At 44.1% G+C, this 17181-nt stretch overlaps 1 protein-coding gene across 3 annotated transcripts in view; it reads left to right on the top strand.

Moving 5' to 3' along the window:
• unm_sa1614 (un-named sa1614) overlaps nt 1-17181 on the top strand; it is a 173380-nt gene that overhangs the window by 19324 nt on the left and 136875 nt on the right. For all 3 annotated transcript variants that reach the window (XM_060910398.1, XM_060910396.1, XM_060910399.1), the window contains one exon: nt 2851-2926. In XM_060910398.1, coding sequence (XP_060766381.1) covers nt 2851-2926 — 76 coding nt within the window. The remainder of the gene's footprint in view (nt 1-2850; nt 2927-17181) is intronic.

Raw genomic sequence — 17181 nt, forward strand, 5'->3', positions numbered from 1 at the left:
CACATAAACCTGTATGTTTTCATTCCACATAGGTAGTGATCTATTAGGTGATGTTTTATAAGATACAGTGGTGCTTGAAAGTTTGTGAACCCTTTAGAATTTTCTATATTTCTGCATAAATATGACCTAAAACATCATCAGATTTTCACACAAGTCCTAAAAGTAGATAAAGAGAACCCAGTTAAACAAATGAGACAAAAATATTATACTTGGTCATTTATTTATTGAGGGAAATGATCCAATATTACATATCTGTGAGTGGCAAAAGTATGTGAACCTTTGCTTTCAGTATCTGGTGTGACCCCCTTGTGCAGCAATAACTGCAACTAAACATTTCTGGTAACTGTTGATCAGTCTTGCACACCGGCTTGGAGGAATTTTAGCCCATTCCTCCATAAAGAACAGCTTCAACTCTGGGATGTTGGTGGGTTTCCTCACATGAACTGCTCGCTTCAGGTCCTTCCACAACATTTCAATTGGATTAAGGTCAGGACTTTGATTTTGCCATTCCAAAACATTAACTTTATTCTTCTTTAACCATTCTTTGGTAGAATGACTTGTGGGCTTAGGATCGTTGTTTTGCTGCATGACCCACCTTCTCTTGAGATTCAGTTCATGGACAGATGTCCTGACATTTTCCTTTAGAATTTGCTGGTATAATTCAGAAATCATTGTTCCATCAACGATGGCAAGCTGTCCTGGCTCAGATACAGCAAAAGAGGCCTATACCATGATACTACCACCACCATGTTTCACAGATGGGATAAAGTTCTTATGCTGAAATACAGTGTTCTTCTTTCTCCAAACATAATGCTTCTCATTTAAACCACAAAGTTCTGTTTTGGTCTCATCCATCCACAAAACATTTTTCCAATAGCCTTCTGGCTTGTCCACATGATCTTTAGCAAACTGCAAACGAGCAGCAATGTTCTTTTTGGAGAGCAGTGGCTTTCTCCTTGCAACCCTGCCATGCACACCATTGTTGTTCAATGTTCTCCTGATGGTGGACTCATGAACATTAGCCAATGTGAGAGAGGCCTTCAGTTGCTTAGAAGTTACCCTGGGGTCCTTTGTGACTTTGACGACTATTACACGCCTTACTCTTGGAGTGATCTTTGTTGGTCGACCACTCCTGGGGAGGGTAACAACGGTCTTGAATTTCCTCCATTTATACACAATCTGTCTGACTGTGGATTGGTGGAGTCCAAACTCTTTGGAGATGGTTTTGTAACCTTTTCCAGCCTGATGAGCATCAACAACGCTTTTTCTGAAGTCCTCAGAAATCTCCTTCGTTCGTGCCATGATGCACTTCCACAAACATGTGTTGTGAAGATCGGACTTTGATCGATCCCTGTTCTTTAAATAAAACAGGGTGTCCACTCACACCTGATTGTCATCCCATTGATTGAAAACACCTGACTCTAATTTCACCTTCAAATTAACTGCTAATCCTAGAGGTTCACATACTTTTGCCACCCACAGATATGTAATATTGGATCATTTTCCTCAATAAATAAATGACCAAGAATAAGATTTGTGTCTGATTTGTTTAACTGGGTTCTCTTTATCTACTTTTAGGACTTGTGTGAAAATCTGATGATGTTTTAGGTCATATTTATGCAGAAATATAGAAAGTTCTAAAGGGTTCACAGACTTTCAAGCACCACTGTACCATGGCCATTCTTCACTGTGTTCATTATGCAGTTACATAAAATTCCTGCAACTTTTGCAAGGTCATTGTTCATTATCAGCAGCTGGGTGAATATAAATAATGTAATTAATTACTAACTTCTGAGCCATTGAATTTACTAGTTGAATGCTTTTTAAAAAGCCACAGTAATCACTTGAACACATCATGCTAATAAAATGAACATTTGTTACTAATTTTATACCTCTTTTTTCATGCAGTATATTTTCCATCACACACTATGTGCATTTGCTTGTATCATATGGCGTGTTCTACAAATTATAAATGAATGCACAGCGCATAGCGCAACTGATGATTCTAATGATTCGGTCACTGATATTGAATTTATTCCTAATTTTCTTTAAATTGCCAACATTTACATAAAAGTCTCACTTAATTGAGTCAAAACCCCTACTCTTGTGCAACGCAGGGCATGACATTCCCATGAAGCACATTAAAGGATATGAAAATGCCAGTTTGCCAATGTTTGAGGCCTGTATCTGATAATCTATGCACACACATGATGATAGAGCTCAGTAAGTTTGTCTGTGGTCCAAGTGAACCCCAGGCCACCATTTTCGAGAGGACCAGGGATCTTGTCTCTGGCTTGAAAACAGAATCCAAGCCACAGAATTACACAAGCCTGAACTGAAAATCAAAGAACTTGCCTAGAGCCACTGCATGTTATAAATCACAGAAACAATTTCTGAAGACTACAAACTACACCAATAAAAATGTAACTGGTGCACAGTGTAAATTACAGATAACTAGGTGAAGCTTCCCTACAATAGATAACATACACAGCCCTACAAAAAAGGAATGCAGAAAAACATGTCCTTTTTGGAGCTGAAGTTCATTAGCATACCTTTTTGTTCCTGTGCTGTCAAAAAAATGCTGAGTGTTATGTGTGGAATGACTGATAATACCAGAATGAATATATTCTTGTGGTTTTCTTTTTTTTTTTTTGACTTCTGTCTCTATTCAAGATTAGGTTTCATTGTATGGTAATTTTGTAAAGAAGGATGAGAGTGCTAGAGGGAGATGAGGAAAATGGTGGGTGGAGGAAGAGAGGTAGTGGTGAGGAGGAAAGAAGCAGAGAGATGGGGCTGCAGTAACAGCAATCCACTGGTGCTGATGGTAATTACATTGGTTTCCTTTGTCAGTTTCTTTCAGGAATGCTTGGTTGCCACAGAGAAGCTGAAGCAGTACATTGATACACTCACTGGAAAACTGAGCTATGTGAGTGCATTTTTACTTTAATGAAAACCTCTCTTTATTCAAATGCCCTTATAGTCAGGGTTGTACTGTGGATGAAATCAGTTATAGGCCTAGAATATACATGCACAAGCAGTCACGGTGAAATCAGCAAGAGGTTTAGTGCTCATCCATGGTAGCTGTTTCTGAATGTCTTATCGTTATTTGTCTTGACTACTAGCCTAATCTTTTTTCTTTCCTTTTGAGTGAATATCTTAAACAATGTGAGCTAACATGATGAAAATCTGTAAAAAGAGCTCTTGTCTGTCACTCAGCACAAAATATTAAAACCCAGGTGCATTGTACCGTCTAATTTCATTCAGTCAAAAGTGATCAGGTGTGTGTGTGTGTGTGTGTGTGTGTGTGTGTGTGTGTGTGTGTGAATGACTAGATCAGCTTATCAACATTCAAAAGACACCTCATTCTGCAGCTGCCACTAGCAATAAGACTCAGTTTGAATGTACGAGTGGATCAGTCATTAAGCTCTCTCGGCTCCATTTCAGGTGTTAAATGTGACTCCAGGCCAGTCATGCACTGATGGCTAAATGGTATCCAGTCTCATCCAGATGATTTTATTAGAGATCAGTAATTCATCTAGCATCAGATATTGAATTTATAATTTGGGAATACAGACACATTTAAGTTGACCAAGTCAGCATGACTCATGTTGTTGCTTTTGTTATTGTGTTCTTTCAACATATCCATGGATGGCAAACATGATTTAGCTGAGGTTTTTTATCCCCTGCTGACTGAAAGTCCTGAAGGGGGATTATGTCGTGCTGAAGGGGGATTATGTCCATCCGTCTGTCCCGGGAAGGGTGCTCACCTTCTGAACTCAACTCCTCTCACAATTTTTGGAGGAATTTCACGAAACTTGGCAGGATTCTTTGTTGTATGTCGGTACTATGCATATTGTAATTTCATTCAATTGGGCCACATTTTACCAGAGTTACAGTCCTTGATTAACAAAATTATAATTTGACAATTTCATGAGAGTGTGGTTTCCTTCTGAAATCAACTCCTCTCACAATTTTTGGAGGAATTTCACAAAACTTGACGAGGCATTGTTATATGTTGGTAGTACGCATACAGTCAAGCCAGAAAGTCTGCACACCCCTTTCACCTTCTTCACGTTTTATTACGTTACAGACTTATTCTACAATAGATTGAGTTCATTTTTTGTCACAAAATTCTACACAAAATAGCCCATAATGACAAAGTGAAAGCAGGTTTTTAGACATTTGTGCTAATTTATTAAAAATCAAAATGTAAAATATCATATGTACACAAGTGCACACACCCTTTGATATGACACCCAAAAGTGAGCTGAGGTGCATTTTGTTTCCACTGATACTGCTTGAGATGTTTCTACAACTTGATTGGAGTCCACCTGTGGTAAATTCAATTGATTGGACATGATTGGGGATCGCCAACACTTGCCTATATAAGGTCCCACAGTCGACAGTGCATATCAGAGCAAACTCCAAGCCATGAGGTCAAAGGAATTATCTGCAGACCTCAGAAACAGGATTGTGTCAAGGCATAGATCTGGAGAAGGGTACAGAAAAATTGCTGCAGCTTTACAGGTCCCAAAGAGCACAGTGGCCACCATCATTCATAAATGGAAGAAGTTTGGAACCACCAAGAATCTTCCTAGACCTGGCCAAACTGAGCAATCAGGTAAGACGGGCCTTGGCCAGGGAAGTGAGCAGGAACCCGAGGGTCACTCTGACAGAGCTCCAGCGTATCCTTGTGGAGATGGGAGAACCTTTCAGAAGATCAACCATCCAGGCAGCACTCCACAAATCAGGCCTTTATGGTAGAGTGGCCAGATGGAAGCCACTCCTTAGTACAACCCCGACTCCAAAAAAGTTGGGACAAAGTACAAATTCTAAATTAAAACGGAATGCAATGATGTGGCAGTTTCAAAATTCCATATTTTATTCAGAATAGAACATAGATGACATATCAAATGTTTAAACTGAGAAAATGTATCATTTAAAGAGAAAAATTAGGTGATTTTAAATTTCATGACAACAACACATCTCAAAAAAGTTGGGACAAGGCCATGTTTACCACTGTGAGACATCCCCTTTTCTCTTTACAACAGTCTGTAAACATCTGGGGACTGAGGAGACAAGTTGCTCAAGTTTAAGGATGGGAATGTTAACCCATTCTTGTCTAATGTAGGATTCTAGTTGCTCAACTGTCTTAGGTCTTTTTTGTCGTATCTTCCGTTTTATGATGCGCCAAATGTTTTCTATGGGTGAAAAAGCTGGACTGCAGGCTGGCCAGTTCAGTACCCGAACCTTTCTTCTACGCAGCCATGATGCTGTAATTGATGCAGTATGTGGTTTGGCATTGTCATGTTGGAAAATGCAAGGTCTTCCCTGAAAGAGACGTTGCTCTAGAACCTGGATATACCTTTCAGCATTGATGGTGTCTTTCCAGATGTGTAAGCTGCCCATGGCACACGCACTAATGCAACCCCATACCATCAGAGATGCAGGCTTCTGAACTGAACGCTGATAACAACTTGGGTCGTCCTTTTCCTCTTTAGTCCGAATGACACAGCGTCCCTGATTTCCATAAAGAACTTCAAATTTTGATTCGTCTGGCCACAGAACAGTTTTCCACTTTGCCACAGTCCATTTTAAATGAGCCTTTGGCCCAGAGAAGACATCTGCACTTCTGGATCATGTTTAGATACGGCTTCTTCTTTGAACTATAGAGTTTTAGCTGGCAACGGCGGATGGCATGGTGAATTGTGTTCACAGATAATGCTCTCTGGAAATACAGTGTTTCCCACAAACCAGGTAGCAATTTGTGGTGCTCCACTGTGCCGATGAGGGAATCGTGCGCAGTGGTGTCATGGCGGTCGGTGGAGTCGGTCATTGGGGTGTATGCAAAGTGTTTACAGCAGGCGGTGTTCAAACACACAGTATTTTTCTTCAGAGTCACCTGCTGGGACTATTTTAAAGGGCTGATGACACGTTTTTGACATCTTTGGCGATGTTTTATAACATAAAAAGTAATTCCCGATGATCCATATATTACCGTATTGGCTCGAATATAAGACGGTGTTTTTGTTGTAAAAAATAGCTCTTAAAAAGGGGGGTCGTCTTAAATTCGCGGACTAGACAAAATGCCGCCAAAAACGAAAGTGAAAGTGAGGACAGTGAGAGTGAGCAAAGTGAGGCTGCGGATCTCTGTGCTGAGTAGCTGTAATTTAGCAAACTACCCTTTCCATTGTTTCAGTTGTTTATTATTGTAAACCTTAATGTATTGTTTAATGCATTGTTTAAAACATTTGCACTGTTCTGCAAATTTATTCCATATACCCGTAGGCTATGGGAAGTTAATGCATTGACATTCTGAAGTTTATGAACTTTCAATCTAAACCTGACAAATTTGTTGAATTAATGCAATTTAAATGAAATGACTGAAATGACCTCTATTTAAATGTGAAAAACAAAAGCCTCTAATTTTAAACAGAATTTTGAAATAAATACGCGTTGTATGAATGAACATTTGGTCTTCAAAAACTTTTTCCCCAAAGATGAACTTGGAAAAGGGGGGGGGTCGTCTTACATTCAGGGTCGTCTTATATTCGGGCCAATACGGTAATTCACGAAGGCGCCTATTTTACAAGTTATGATAAAAAAACGCGGCTATTTGGGCAAATTTGACGGGGCTGCAGCACCCAGGAGACGAAAGAGGAGGAGGGGCTATATGACGTCAGCGAAAGAATCTTCCTCCTCACTTACCAGTTTGTTGTTGATGCGAGAGGTGTTCAGTTTATCATTATTATTATTATTATTATTATTATTATTATTATTATTATTATTATACATTATTATAATATTTATATATATATATATATATATATATATATATATATATATATATATATATATATATATATATATATAAAATATATATAGTTATTATGCTTTTGCGTTGTGTTGCCGGCTTTTGCTCCAAAACCCACAAGGATGGGGTAAGTTTATTCAAGTTTCCCAGAGATCCCGAGCTGCATGCGAAGTGGGTGAAGCAAGTCCGGCGCACTCGTGACAAGTGGGAGCCCTCACCAACATCCGTCCTGTGCTCTGAACACTTCGATTTGGATTGTTTTGACACCCTTCCCAGCTTAAAGGAATCTCTTGGGTGTTCAGTTCAGCACAAACGTGTGTTACTACCAACAGCAGTGCCTACAGTATTCTGGAGGGGGTCTACTAGTAGCTATGCCAGATCCAGCAGTCGCCTGGGACAAAGCGACTCCTCCAAAGACAGTCCAACTGTCAGAACATGTGTTGATAAACGACATAAGATAAAGGTACGTAGAGCTATAGAGTTCTCCGACATGATGCTAAAAATAGTAACCATGCGGTCTGCGCGGCCATCTTGGAAGTGACTCGCTCCAGAGCGCTCATAGAGTACACATCATAGAGTACACATCATAGAGTACACATTCATGATAATCATAAATGTAATCATAAAGTCGGCGTGATATCAGTCATGTATTTGCTTGTGAAAGCTTGTTTCTCAAAGCAAACACTGAGGGAAAGCTAACTTAGCCAGACAAGTAGGCTACAGATTGTCATTTGCTTACCCTGATGTAGGTTATCAAATATTTTGCTTCATTCAAGGATAAAACTAAGAAGCCATAAACTAGAAGACGTGCCTGCCAATATTATTCTAAATGTATCACGGATCAGGCATAGTCGTCAGCTTATTATGTTAGCCGTTTGCATGCTCCATTAGGAACTATGTATTCAGTGTAGCATACGGCTTACATGATATAAGGAGTGTTTACACATGCAAGACAACAATACACAATATTAAAATATTGATTCCATAACATTTTGAACAAATACGGGTTGACCTACCAATCCTTGTTATCCAGCCTTGTGGTGTTCAATGCTGGGCTGTCTGCCTGTCCGCTGTCCATCTCGGGGTCGGAGTCGCTCTCAGATTGCACAGTAACAGGTTCAAACCTGTACGGTTGGATGCACCTGTGTTCGTCATCACTTGATTCTTCCGATCTATCCCACTCACAACACAATTCTAGACTCCCAGAAGAGGAAGAGCTAGAGAGTTCACCGGCGTTTTCATGCACCATTTCCATTGAGTAGAACAGCCAGTGAACCGCAGCGTGTTCTTCCGCTGACGTCACAACATGGCCGCGAGCCACGGACCCAGTTTTCTTGCGCTGTGCAATTAAAAGTTGGATATTCGCGTAACAACAGCTTTTTTTCACGTAATTATAACAGAAATCTAAAATGTTTGCCATGTTGTATAGTTTATTTAAGAAATTGCATAGAGTCATGTTCGTGTCATCAGCCCTTTAAAGCTACAAGAAGCATTTGAGATTATTCAGTTCAGTCTAAATTATTTTAAGTTCTTTAAGAGAAGACAGCTAAAACAATTTTTACCAGAACCCTGCCTGATTTTATTCCTCGACCCAACTTTACATTACAGGGCAGGCCATTAGTTTGCTGGGCTTGATGTTGGTGGAAAACCTGTCTTTTAAATTTATGAAAATTACTCACCAAAATTGAAGTTAAAGTTTAGTTTTTAGTAAAAACTAAACTTTAACTTCAATTTTGGTGAGTAATTTTGCACCGATTGCAATTTTTTGGGCCGATTCCGATTTTCCATGGAGTGTGACCTGCCGATACTGATTTTGGCCGATTCTGATTTCATTTTTTCAAACCACTTCACAGCACACACAAAGACTATTTTCTTTTTATCTTTTCTTTAATAGAACATTCTGCCAGATTTTCAGTAATAAATTTTCAACACCTCAAAGGTTGAAAACAAACAAAAAGACATTGTTCTTTGTAAAATCTTTCTTCATGTTTGGTATTAACATATTAATTCCTGAAATAGGAAATTCACACAAACATTTTTTCTTTTCCCATCCAATATCTCATCTCATTATCTCTGGCCGCTTTATCCTTCTACAGGGTCGCAGGCAAGCTGGAGCCTATCCCAGCTGACTACGGGCGAAAGGCGGGGTACACCCTGGACAAGTCGCCAGGTCATCACAGGGCTGACACATAGACACAGACAACCATTCACACTCACATTCACACGTACGGTCAATTTAGAGTCACCAGTTAACCTAACCTGCATGTCTTTGGACTGTGGGGGAAACCGGAGCACCCGGAGGAAACCCACGCGGACACGGGGAGAACATGCAAACTCCACACAGAAAGGCCCTCGCCGGCCCCGGGGCTCGAACCCAGGACCTTCTTGCTGTGAGGCGACAGCGCTAACCACTACACCACCGTGCCGCCTTCCCATCCAATATGTGGCACAAAAACAACTCCCCCCCCCCCCCCCCCCCCCCCCCCCAATATATTATTTGCCAACTGCTATGGAACACACTTTCATAAGCCTATTTAGATCTGAAAACGTATGCCTTATAAAACAACCCATTTCTTCATTCAGTATCAAAATACAAAAATAATTTCCAGTCATACTTATACCATAGCCATTCTATCATCTTTGTCAAATGTGTATTTGTAGAGTAATTTCCAATGGAATCAAGTGCAACCAAGGTTGTAAAACAAACAAAAAGACATTTTTTTCTCTCTCTCTTTGTACAAATCTAACTAGATGTTTGGTATAATAGGCTAACGTATTAATTCCTGTAAGGGGAAATTCACACAACCACAAACATATTTTCTTCTTTTCAGATCCAATATCTGGCACAAAAAAAAGTTCACTATATTTGGATATATAATATATCCAAATATAGTGAATTTTTTTTTTGTTAACGGCGCATGCGCCGGAGCTCGTTAGGCGCACAGGACTGACACTGTTCTGCGCAAGCACAACACAATCACACTAGAAAGCGTGTTCAAGCTGCCAGTGTAGCTGCGGTCTTTTTAGTTGCAATTACGAGTATTTCCACTTTCATCTCTGTGGTACACAAGTTTTGATCTGCAGAAAATCGGCATATTTTAATTTTGACCGGCCGGTCTCCGGTCATGGCCAATCACGTGAAAATTGGCCGATTCCGATCGGCAGCCGGTCAATCGGTGCATCTCTGGTTTTTACCTTAGTTTTTTGCCTTTTTGGTGGCAATCTTTCAATCATTCTTTAGTTGACATTCAAGGAATAAATTGCAAAAAACAAGCTGGAGGTTTTTATTTTAAATATTGAACTCAACACTTACCTCAACCAATACTAAAATGAAATAAATAGTATAATGTAACAAAATAATAATCAAATAAAATATCATAATTAGATGAAAGAAACCATTTAAGGCAACACCAAGGCAACTAACAATAATGAAAAACCATTACCCTAATTGGTGCAAAGCCTGCATGCCCTATCAGAACATTTAATTCTGCGTGGCTTCCTGAAAAAAAACTCAAGTGCCCTATCGTAAGGGAAGTCATTGCTGAAGCGGGATAAATGGGATAATGCAATAAGGCCGGTTCCTCACGTCAAGCTGCTACTGTATGCATCAAAATTGGTTTATAGCCTGACTCAGGGATGTCCGTTTCATGTAAGCCAAGGAGGCTATGATAAAGCTCATCACGAGCACGACGTAGGCTACCTTTTAAAATAAGGGGTCGGAAGGCTGCGTTATTTTTTATTAGCCTAACAGGCCTACTTCCAGTCTGGGTATATGCGTAACGGCAGGCCTGTGGACACGCCTCTCCGTCTCTCTCGGTCTCTGTGTGTGCGCGTGCGCGTGAACGAGAAGAAAGAGCACTATGAATGAACGGAACGATATGCAACGGAATTTTTTTTCTTCAAAATCCCGAGTCTGATTGTGTGGCAATAGGAATCCATTGTGTGGCGCTGCGCCACACAATGGTCTATGTATGGGAAACCCTGAAATATTCCTGAGCCCATTTTGTGATTTCCAATACAGAAGTATGCCTGTATGTGATGCAGTGCCGTCTAAGGGCCCGAAGATCACGGGCACCCAGTATGGTTTTCCGGCCTTGACCCTTACACCAGAGATTCTTCCAGATTCTCTGAATCTTTTGATGATATTATACACTGTAGATGATGATATGTTCAAACTCTTTGCAGTTTTACACTGTCGAACTCTTTTCTGATATTGCTCCACTATTTGTCAGTGCAGAATTAGGGGGATTGGTGATCCTCTTCCCATCTTTACTTCTGAGAGCCGCTGCCACTCCAAGATGCTCTTTTTATACCCAGTCATGTTAATGACCTATTGCCAATTGACCTAATGAGTTGCAATTTGGTCCTCCGGCTGTTCCTTTTTTGTACCTTTAACTTTTCCAGCCTCTTATTGCCCCTGTCCCAACTTTTTTGAGATGTGTTGCTGTCATGAAATTTCAAATGAGCCAATATTTGGCATGAAATTTCAAAATGTCTCACTTTCGACATTTGATATGTTGTCTATGTTCTATTGTGAATACAATATCAGTTTTTGAGATTCGTAAATTATTGCATTCCGTTTTTATTTACAATTTGTACTTTGTCCCAACTTTTTTGGAATCGGGGTTGTAAAAGGCACATGACAGCCCGCTTGGAGTTTGCTAAAAGGCACCTATAGGACTCTCAAACCATGAGAAACAAGATTCTCTGGTTTGATGAAACCAAAATTGAACTTTTTGGCCTGAATACCAAGCATCACGTCTGGAGAAAACCAGGCACCGCTCATCACTTGGCTAATGCCATCCCTACAGTGAAGCATGGCGGTGGCAGCATCATGATGTGGGGATGTTTTTCAGCAGCGGGAATGGGGCGATTAGTTCTGATAGAGGGAAAGATGAATGCAGCTACGTACACTGAGATCCTTGAAGAAAACCTGCTCCAGAGCACTCTGGACCTTAGACTGGGGCGAAGGTTTACCTTCCAGCATGACAACGACCCGAAGCACACAGCCAAGAGAACAAAGGAATGGCTTTGGAGAAAGTCTGTGAATGTACTTGAGTGGCCCAGCCAGAGCCCAAACCTGCATCTAATTGAACATCTGTGGAAGGAGCTGAAAATGGCTGTATACCGATGTTCCCCATCCAACCTGATGGAGCTTGCAAGGATATGCCAAGAGGAATAGACAAAAATGTCCAGAAACAAGTGTGCCAAGCTTCTTTCCCAACACACCTTGAAGCTGTAATTCCTGCCAAAGGTGCATCAACCAAGTATTAGGCTAAGGGTGTGTACAGATATGTAACCCCTAAATAACCTATTTTTATCAGTAAAATAAAATTGCATGTTTTCTAAAAACCTGCTTTCACTTTGTCATTACGGGCTATTTTGTGTAGAATTTTGTGACAAAAATGAACTCAATCTATTGTAGAATAAGTCTTTAACGTAATAAAACGTGAAGAAGGTGAAAGGGGTGTGCAGACTTTCTGGCTTGACTGTGCTGTAATTTCGTTAAATTTGGTCATGTTTTACCAGAGTTACAGCCCTTATAAAATTATAATTTGACAGTTTCATGAGAGTGTGTTTTCCTTCTGAAATCAACTCCTCTCACAAATTCTGGAGGAATTTCTCGAAGCTTGGCAAAAGGCCTTGTTATATGTTGGTAATACGCATATTGAGGTTTAATTTCGTTTGTGAAAATTTTACCAGAGTTTTGACCCTTGATTAAATAACTTGTACTTTGACAATTTCATGAGGGTGTACGTTCTTCTGAAATCAACTCCTCTCACAATTTTACTTTGACAATTTCATGAGGGTGTACGTTCTTCTGAAATCAACTGCTCTCACAATTTGTGGAGGAATTTCACCAAACTTGGCAAAAGGATTTTTTTTTTATATGACAGTTATATGCTGTAGAAAGAACCTGATGTGGGTGGAGCACAGAAGCACGGCAGGAGGTTGTTTGTATCTTAATTCTTTCCTTTATTGCTGTTTTTCAGCATAAAACTCAAAACTTTCTCTCGCTTGCGCACACACACATACACACACAGGCTACAAGCAAGCCCTTGGCGCTGACCTCCCCTTCTCACTCTCCTTTTATCAGGCACAGTCACTGGAGGAGACACACAAACACACATTAATTGACAGCAGGTGTAGTGACACGACCACTCACCTTCCCTGACTCCGCCCTCCATTCACAGACTGGTGCTCGGCCACACCCCCGCTGCCACATACCCCCACCTCCTGACTCAGGCTGGGGAGCTGTCCGGCCTGAAGCTGACTCCCCTCCCCCCCTTAATGGGACAGGAAGTCCGTCACCACCATCTGCGCCCCCGGCCTGTGGACCACCTCGAATTTAAATGGCTGGAGTGCAAGATACCAACGGGTGATCTGCACATTGGCATCCTTCATGCAGTGGAGCCACTGGAGGGGCGCGTGGTCCGAACAGAGGGTGAAAGGGCGTCCCAGCAGGTAGTACCAGAGAGCGAGGACCGCCCACTTGATGGCTAGGCACATTGTGCTGTACCTGCCTTCCCGCATTGACAGCTTCCAGCTAATGTACAGCACAGGATGCTCCTCCCCCTCCACCTTCTGGGACAGAACGGCCCCCAGCCCTCTGTCCAACGCGTCTGTCTGTAAAATAAAAGGGAGAGAAAAGTCAGGGGAGTGTAACAGTGGCCCCCACACAGTGCAGCCTTTACCCTAGAGAAAGGACTGGATCTGGTGCTCCCTTTTTAGTGAGATCCGTCAGCGGGCTGGTGATGTCTGAATAATTAGGCATGAACCTCCGATAGTAGCCAGCCAGCCCCAGGAACTGTCTCACCCCCTTTTTGGTCTTGGGCCTCGGGCAGGCCGCAGTCGCTGCCGTCTTGTTAATTTGGGGACGCACCTGCCCATGGCCTAAGTGGAAACTCAGATACCGTATTTCCACCTGCCCAATCGCACATTTCTTTGGGTTGGCTGTGAGACCCGCTCGCCTCAGCGACTTTAGGACGGCCCTAAGGTGTTTGAGGTGCCGCGGCCAGTCATTGCTGTAGATGATAATATCATCGAGATACGTAGCTGTGTAGGTGGCATGGGGGCGCGGAGGACCCTGTCCATAAGCTGCTGGAATGTAGTGGGTGCCCCAAACAGCCCAAAAGGAAGTGTGATGAATTGGTGTAAGCCAAACGGTGTGGAAAAGGCCGTTTTCTCTCGGGACAGAGGAGTCAAGGGAATCTACCAATATCCCTTCGTTAAATCCAGTGTCGAATAAAAACGAGCAGCGCCTAATCGATCGAGCAACTTGTCAATGCGAGGCATTGGGTACACATCAAATTTACACACCGTGTCGACTTTCCTATAGTCCTCACAGAACTGGTCCGACCCATCGGTCTTGGGGACGAGGACCACTGGGCTCCTCCAGTCACTGTGGGACTCCTCGATTATGCCCATTTCGAGCATGGCTTCAAGTTCATTCCGGACCACCTTTTTTTTTGTGTTCGGGCAGGCGGTAAGGGCGGCTGCGCACTACCACCCCCGGGGGCGTCTCAATGTGGCGTTCTATGAGGTGGGTGCGGCCAGGCAGGGGTGAAAACATGTCGGAAAATTCTTTCTGCAACTGGGCTACCTCTGTGAGCTGGGTTGGGGAGAGGTGGTCTCCACAGGGGACCGGAGCGGTGGGCGATGTCAATTTTCTTTTTTGAACCTCCGGCCCCAGCTCCGCCTTCTCCGGAATTACCGACACCAATGCCACGCGGACCTCCTCATTCCAACGTTTTAATAGATTGAGGTGGTAAATTTGTAATGCCCCACCCCTGTCCGTTCGCCTCACCTTATAGTCGATGTCCTCGACTCGCCATGTGACCTCTAAGGGCCCTTGCCACTTGGTGACCAATTTGGAGCTCGACGTGGGCAGTAATATGAGTACTTTCTCTCCCGGTGTGAACTCCTAAGGCACGTGCCCCTGTCGTACAGTCGGACTTGACGTTCTTGTGCCTGCTGCAAATTCTCTTGGGTTAAGTGCGTGAGCGTGTGGAGTTTGGCACGCAGGTCGAGAACGTATTGAATTTTGTTCTTACTAGGTGAAGGTCCCTCCTCCCAATTTTCACGTAGCATGTCCAAAATGCCATGCGGCTTATGCCCATATAACAATTCAAACGGTGAAAACCCTGTGGAGGCTTGTGGAACCTCTCGTACTGCAAATAACAGGAGCTCGAGCCACTTATTCCAATTACGTGCATCTTCGCTTACGAACTTCCAAATTATATTTTTGAGAGTTCGATCAAATTGTTCCACTAAGCCATCTGTTTGTGGGTGATAGACGCTGGTGCAGATAGGCTTAATCCCCAGTAACCCATACAGCTCGCGCAGTGTGCATGACATGAATGTAGTGCCTTGGTCTGTCAGGATTTCTTTCAGAATCCCATCCTGGGAGATAAAGCGGAAGAGCGCTTCTGCAATACTGCGTGCTGTGATATTGTTAAGTGGCACTGCCTCTGGGTATCGCGTTGCATAAAGCAGAAGAGTGCTTCTGCAATACTTCATGCTGAGATATTGTGAAGTGGCACTGCCTCTGGGTATCGCGTTGCATAGTCTACCAGGACTAAAATAAAGCGATATCCCCGTGCTGACCGATCTAATGGCCCGACGAGATCCATCCCAATTCTTTCAAAAGGGGTCTCAATTAAAGGGAGAGGGCGCAAAGGCACTTTTGAAGTAGCTGGGGGATTTACTAATTGGCATTCGCGGCACGCCGCACACCACCGACAGACATCCCCGCGAATCCCTGGCCAATAGAACCGGGCCATTATCTGGGCTAGTGTCTTATCCTGCCCTAAGTGTCCGGCCATGGGATTAAATTGAGCCGCCTGGAATATGCTTTTGCCCTCGAAATAGAATGTGGACAGACACCAAAGGGTAGTCATGAACATCCCCGTGCACACACAACACCTTCACCACTTGTGTTCTCTCCAATGCCTTGCCTTGCACCAGGCTTTGGTGGATTGAGGTCTGGTTACAGCCGGAATCCACCAAAGCCTGGTACGTATCCCCTTGGACACTTACCGGTATATGATACACTCCGGCCCGATCGAGGGCGGTTTCTGGTGCGTCAGGGACCCGGACCACCGCGCCCACCTCCATTGCGGAGCACTGATGTTGAAGATGTCCCGGCTCCCTGCAGCGCCAGCACATCGGCCCAGGCTCTCCCTCTACACTGGTGTTACAGGAATCACTCACCTGGGGGGAAGGAGACACAGACAAGGAAGGGGAAAATGGAAGGACACCACAGGTGCGCCGGACTGACTGGGGGGGAGCCGGCCCCCGCCTCCGCGGTGGGGGAATGGGGCGAGGATGGGAAGCAGAGGGAGAGGGGGAGAGAGAGAGGAGAAGAGGAGACATGCCTCCCTGCCATCGGAACTGCCGTCATGTGGTCCCCTGCCAGCTTGATAGCTTGGTCCAGCGACGCCGGGCGATGACACTGGACCCACTCCACTGTTCCTTCCGGAAGTCGCGTGACGAATTGCTCCAGTGTCACCAGGTCGATCACTCCCTCGGCGTCGTGGTCGTCTGCCCTCAGCCACCGCCTGCAGGCATCCCGGAGTTGTTGCCCAAACGAGAACGGGTAGCCGACCTCCCCCAAATGCAGCGAGCGGAAGCGCTGCCGTTGTTGCTCTGGGGAGCGGCCGACACGCTGGAAGATGGCTCGCCGGAGGTCAGCATACACGAGCCGGCTGTCGGCGGGGAGCTGCAGCGCGGCCAGTTGCGCCTTGCCTGTCAGCAGGGGGAGGAGGCGCGCCACGCTCTGGCCAACCGGCCACCCCCAGGCCTCCGCTGCTTGCTCAAAGAGCGCGAGGAAGGCCTCCAGATCGTCATGCGGACCCATCTTCGTTAGGGTGAGGTGGGGAGGGTCCGCTCCACTGGCGGTCGTGAGCCCCGCCGACGTGAGCAGGTGCCGGAACGCCTGACGGTCTTCCTGTTGGGCCAGCACCAAGGCTTCAAACCGTTGTTCTTGCTCCTTCCGGAGGGCAACCAGCGCTTGGTGCTGGTTCTGCTGGGCCGTGGCGAGGGCATGGATCAGCTCCTTGAACGGCGAGGACTCCATGGGGCTGTTCCCTTCTGCACTCTCCCCGGTTTCGGCACCACTGTAGAAAGAACCTGATGTGGGCGAAGCACAGAAGCACGGCAGGAGGTTGTTTGTATCTTAATTCTTTCCTTTATTGCTGCTTTTCAGCACAAAACTCAAAACTCTCTCTTGCTCACGCGCGCACACACATACACACACAGGCTACAAGCAAGCCCACGGCACTGACCTCCCCTTCTCACTCTCCTTTTATCGAGCACAGTCACTGGAGGAGACACACAAACACACGTTAATTGACAACAGGTGTAGT

The sequence above is a fragment of the Neoarius graeffei genome, chromosome 26, assembly GCF_027579695.1.
Source record: "Neoarius graeffei isolate fNeoGra1 chromosome 26, fNeoGra1.pri, whole genome shotgun sequence".
NCBI lineage: Eukaryota > Metazoa > Chordata > Actinopteri > Siluriformes > Ariidae > Neoarius > Neoarius graeffei.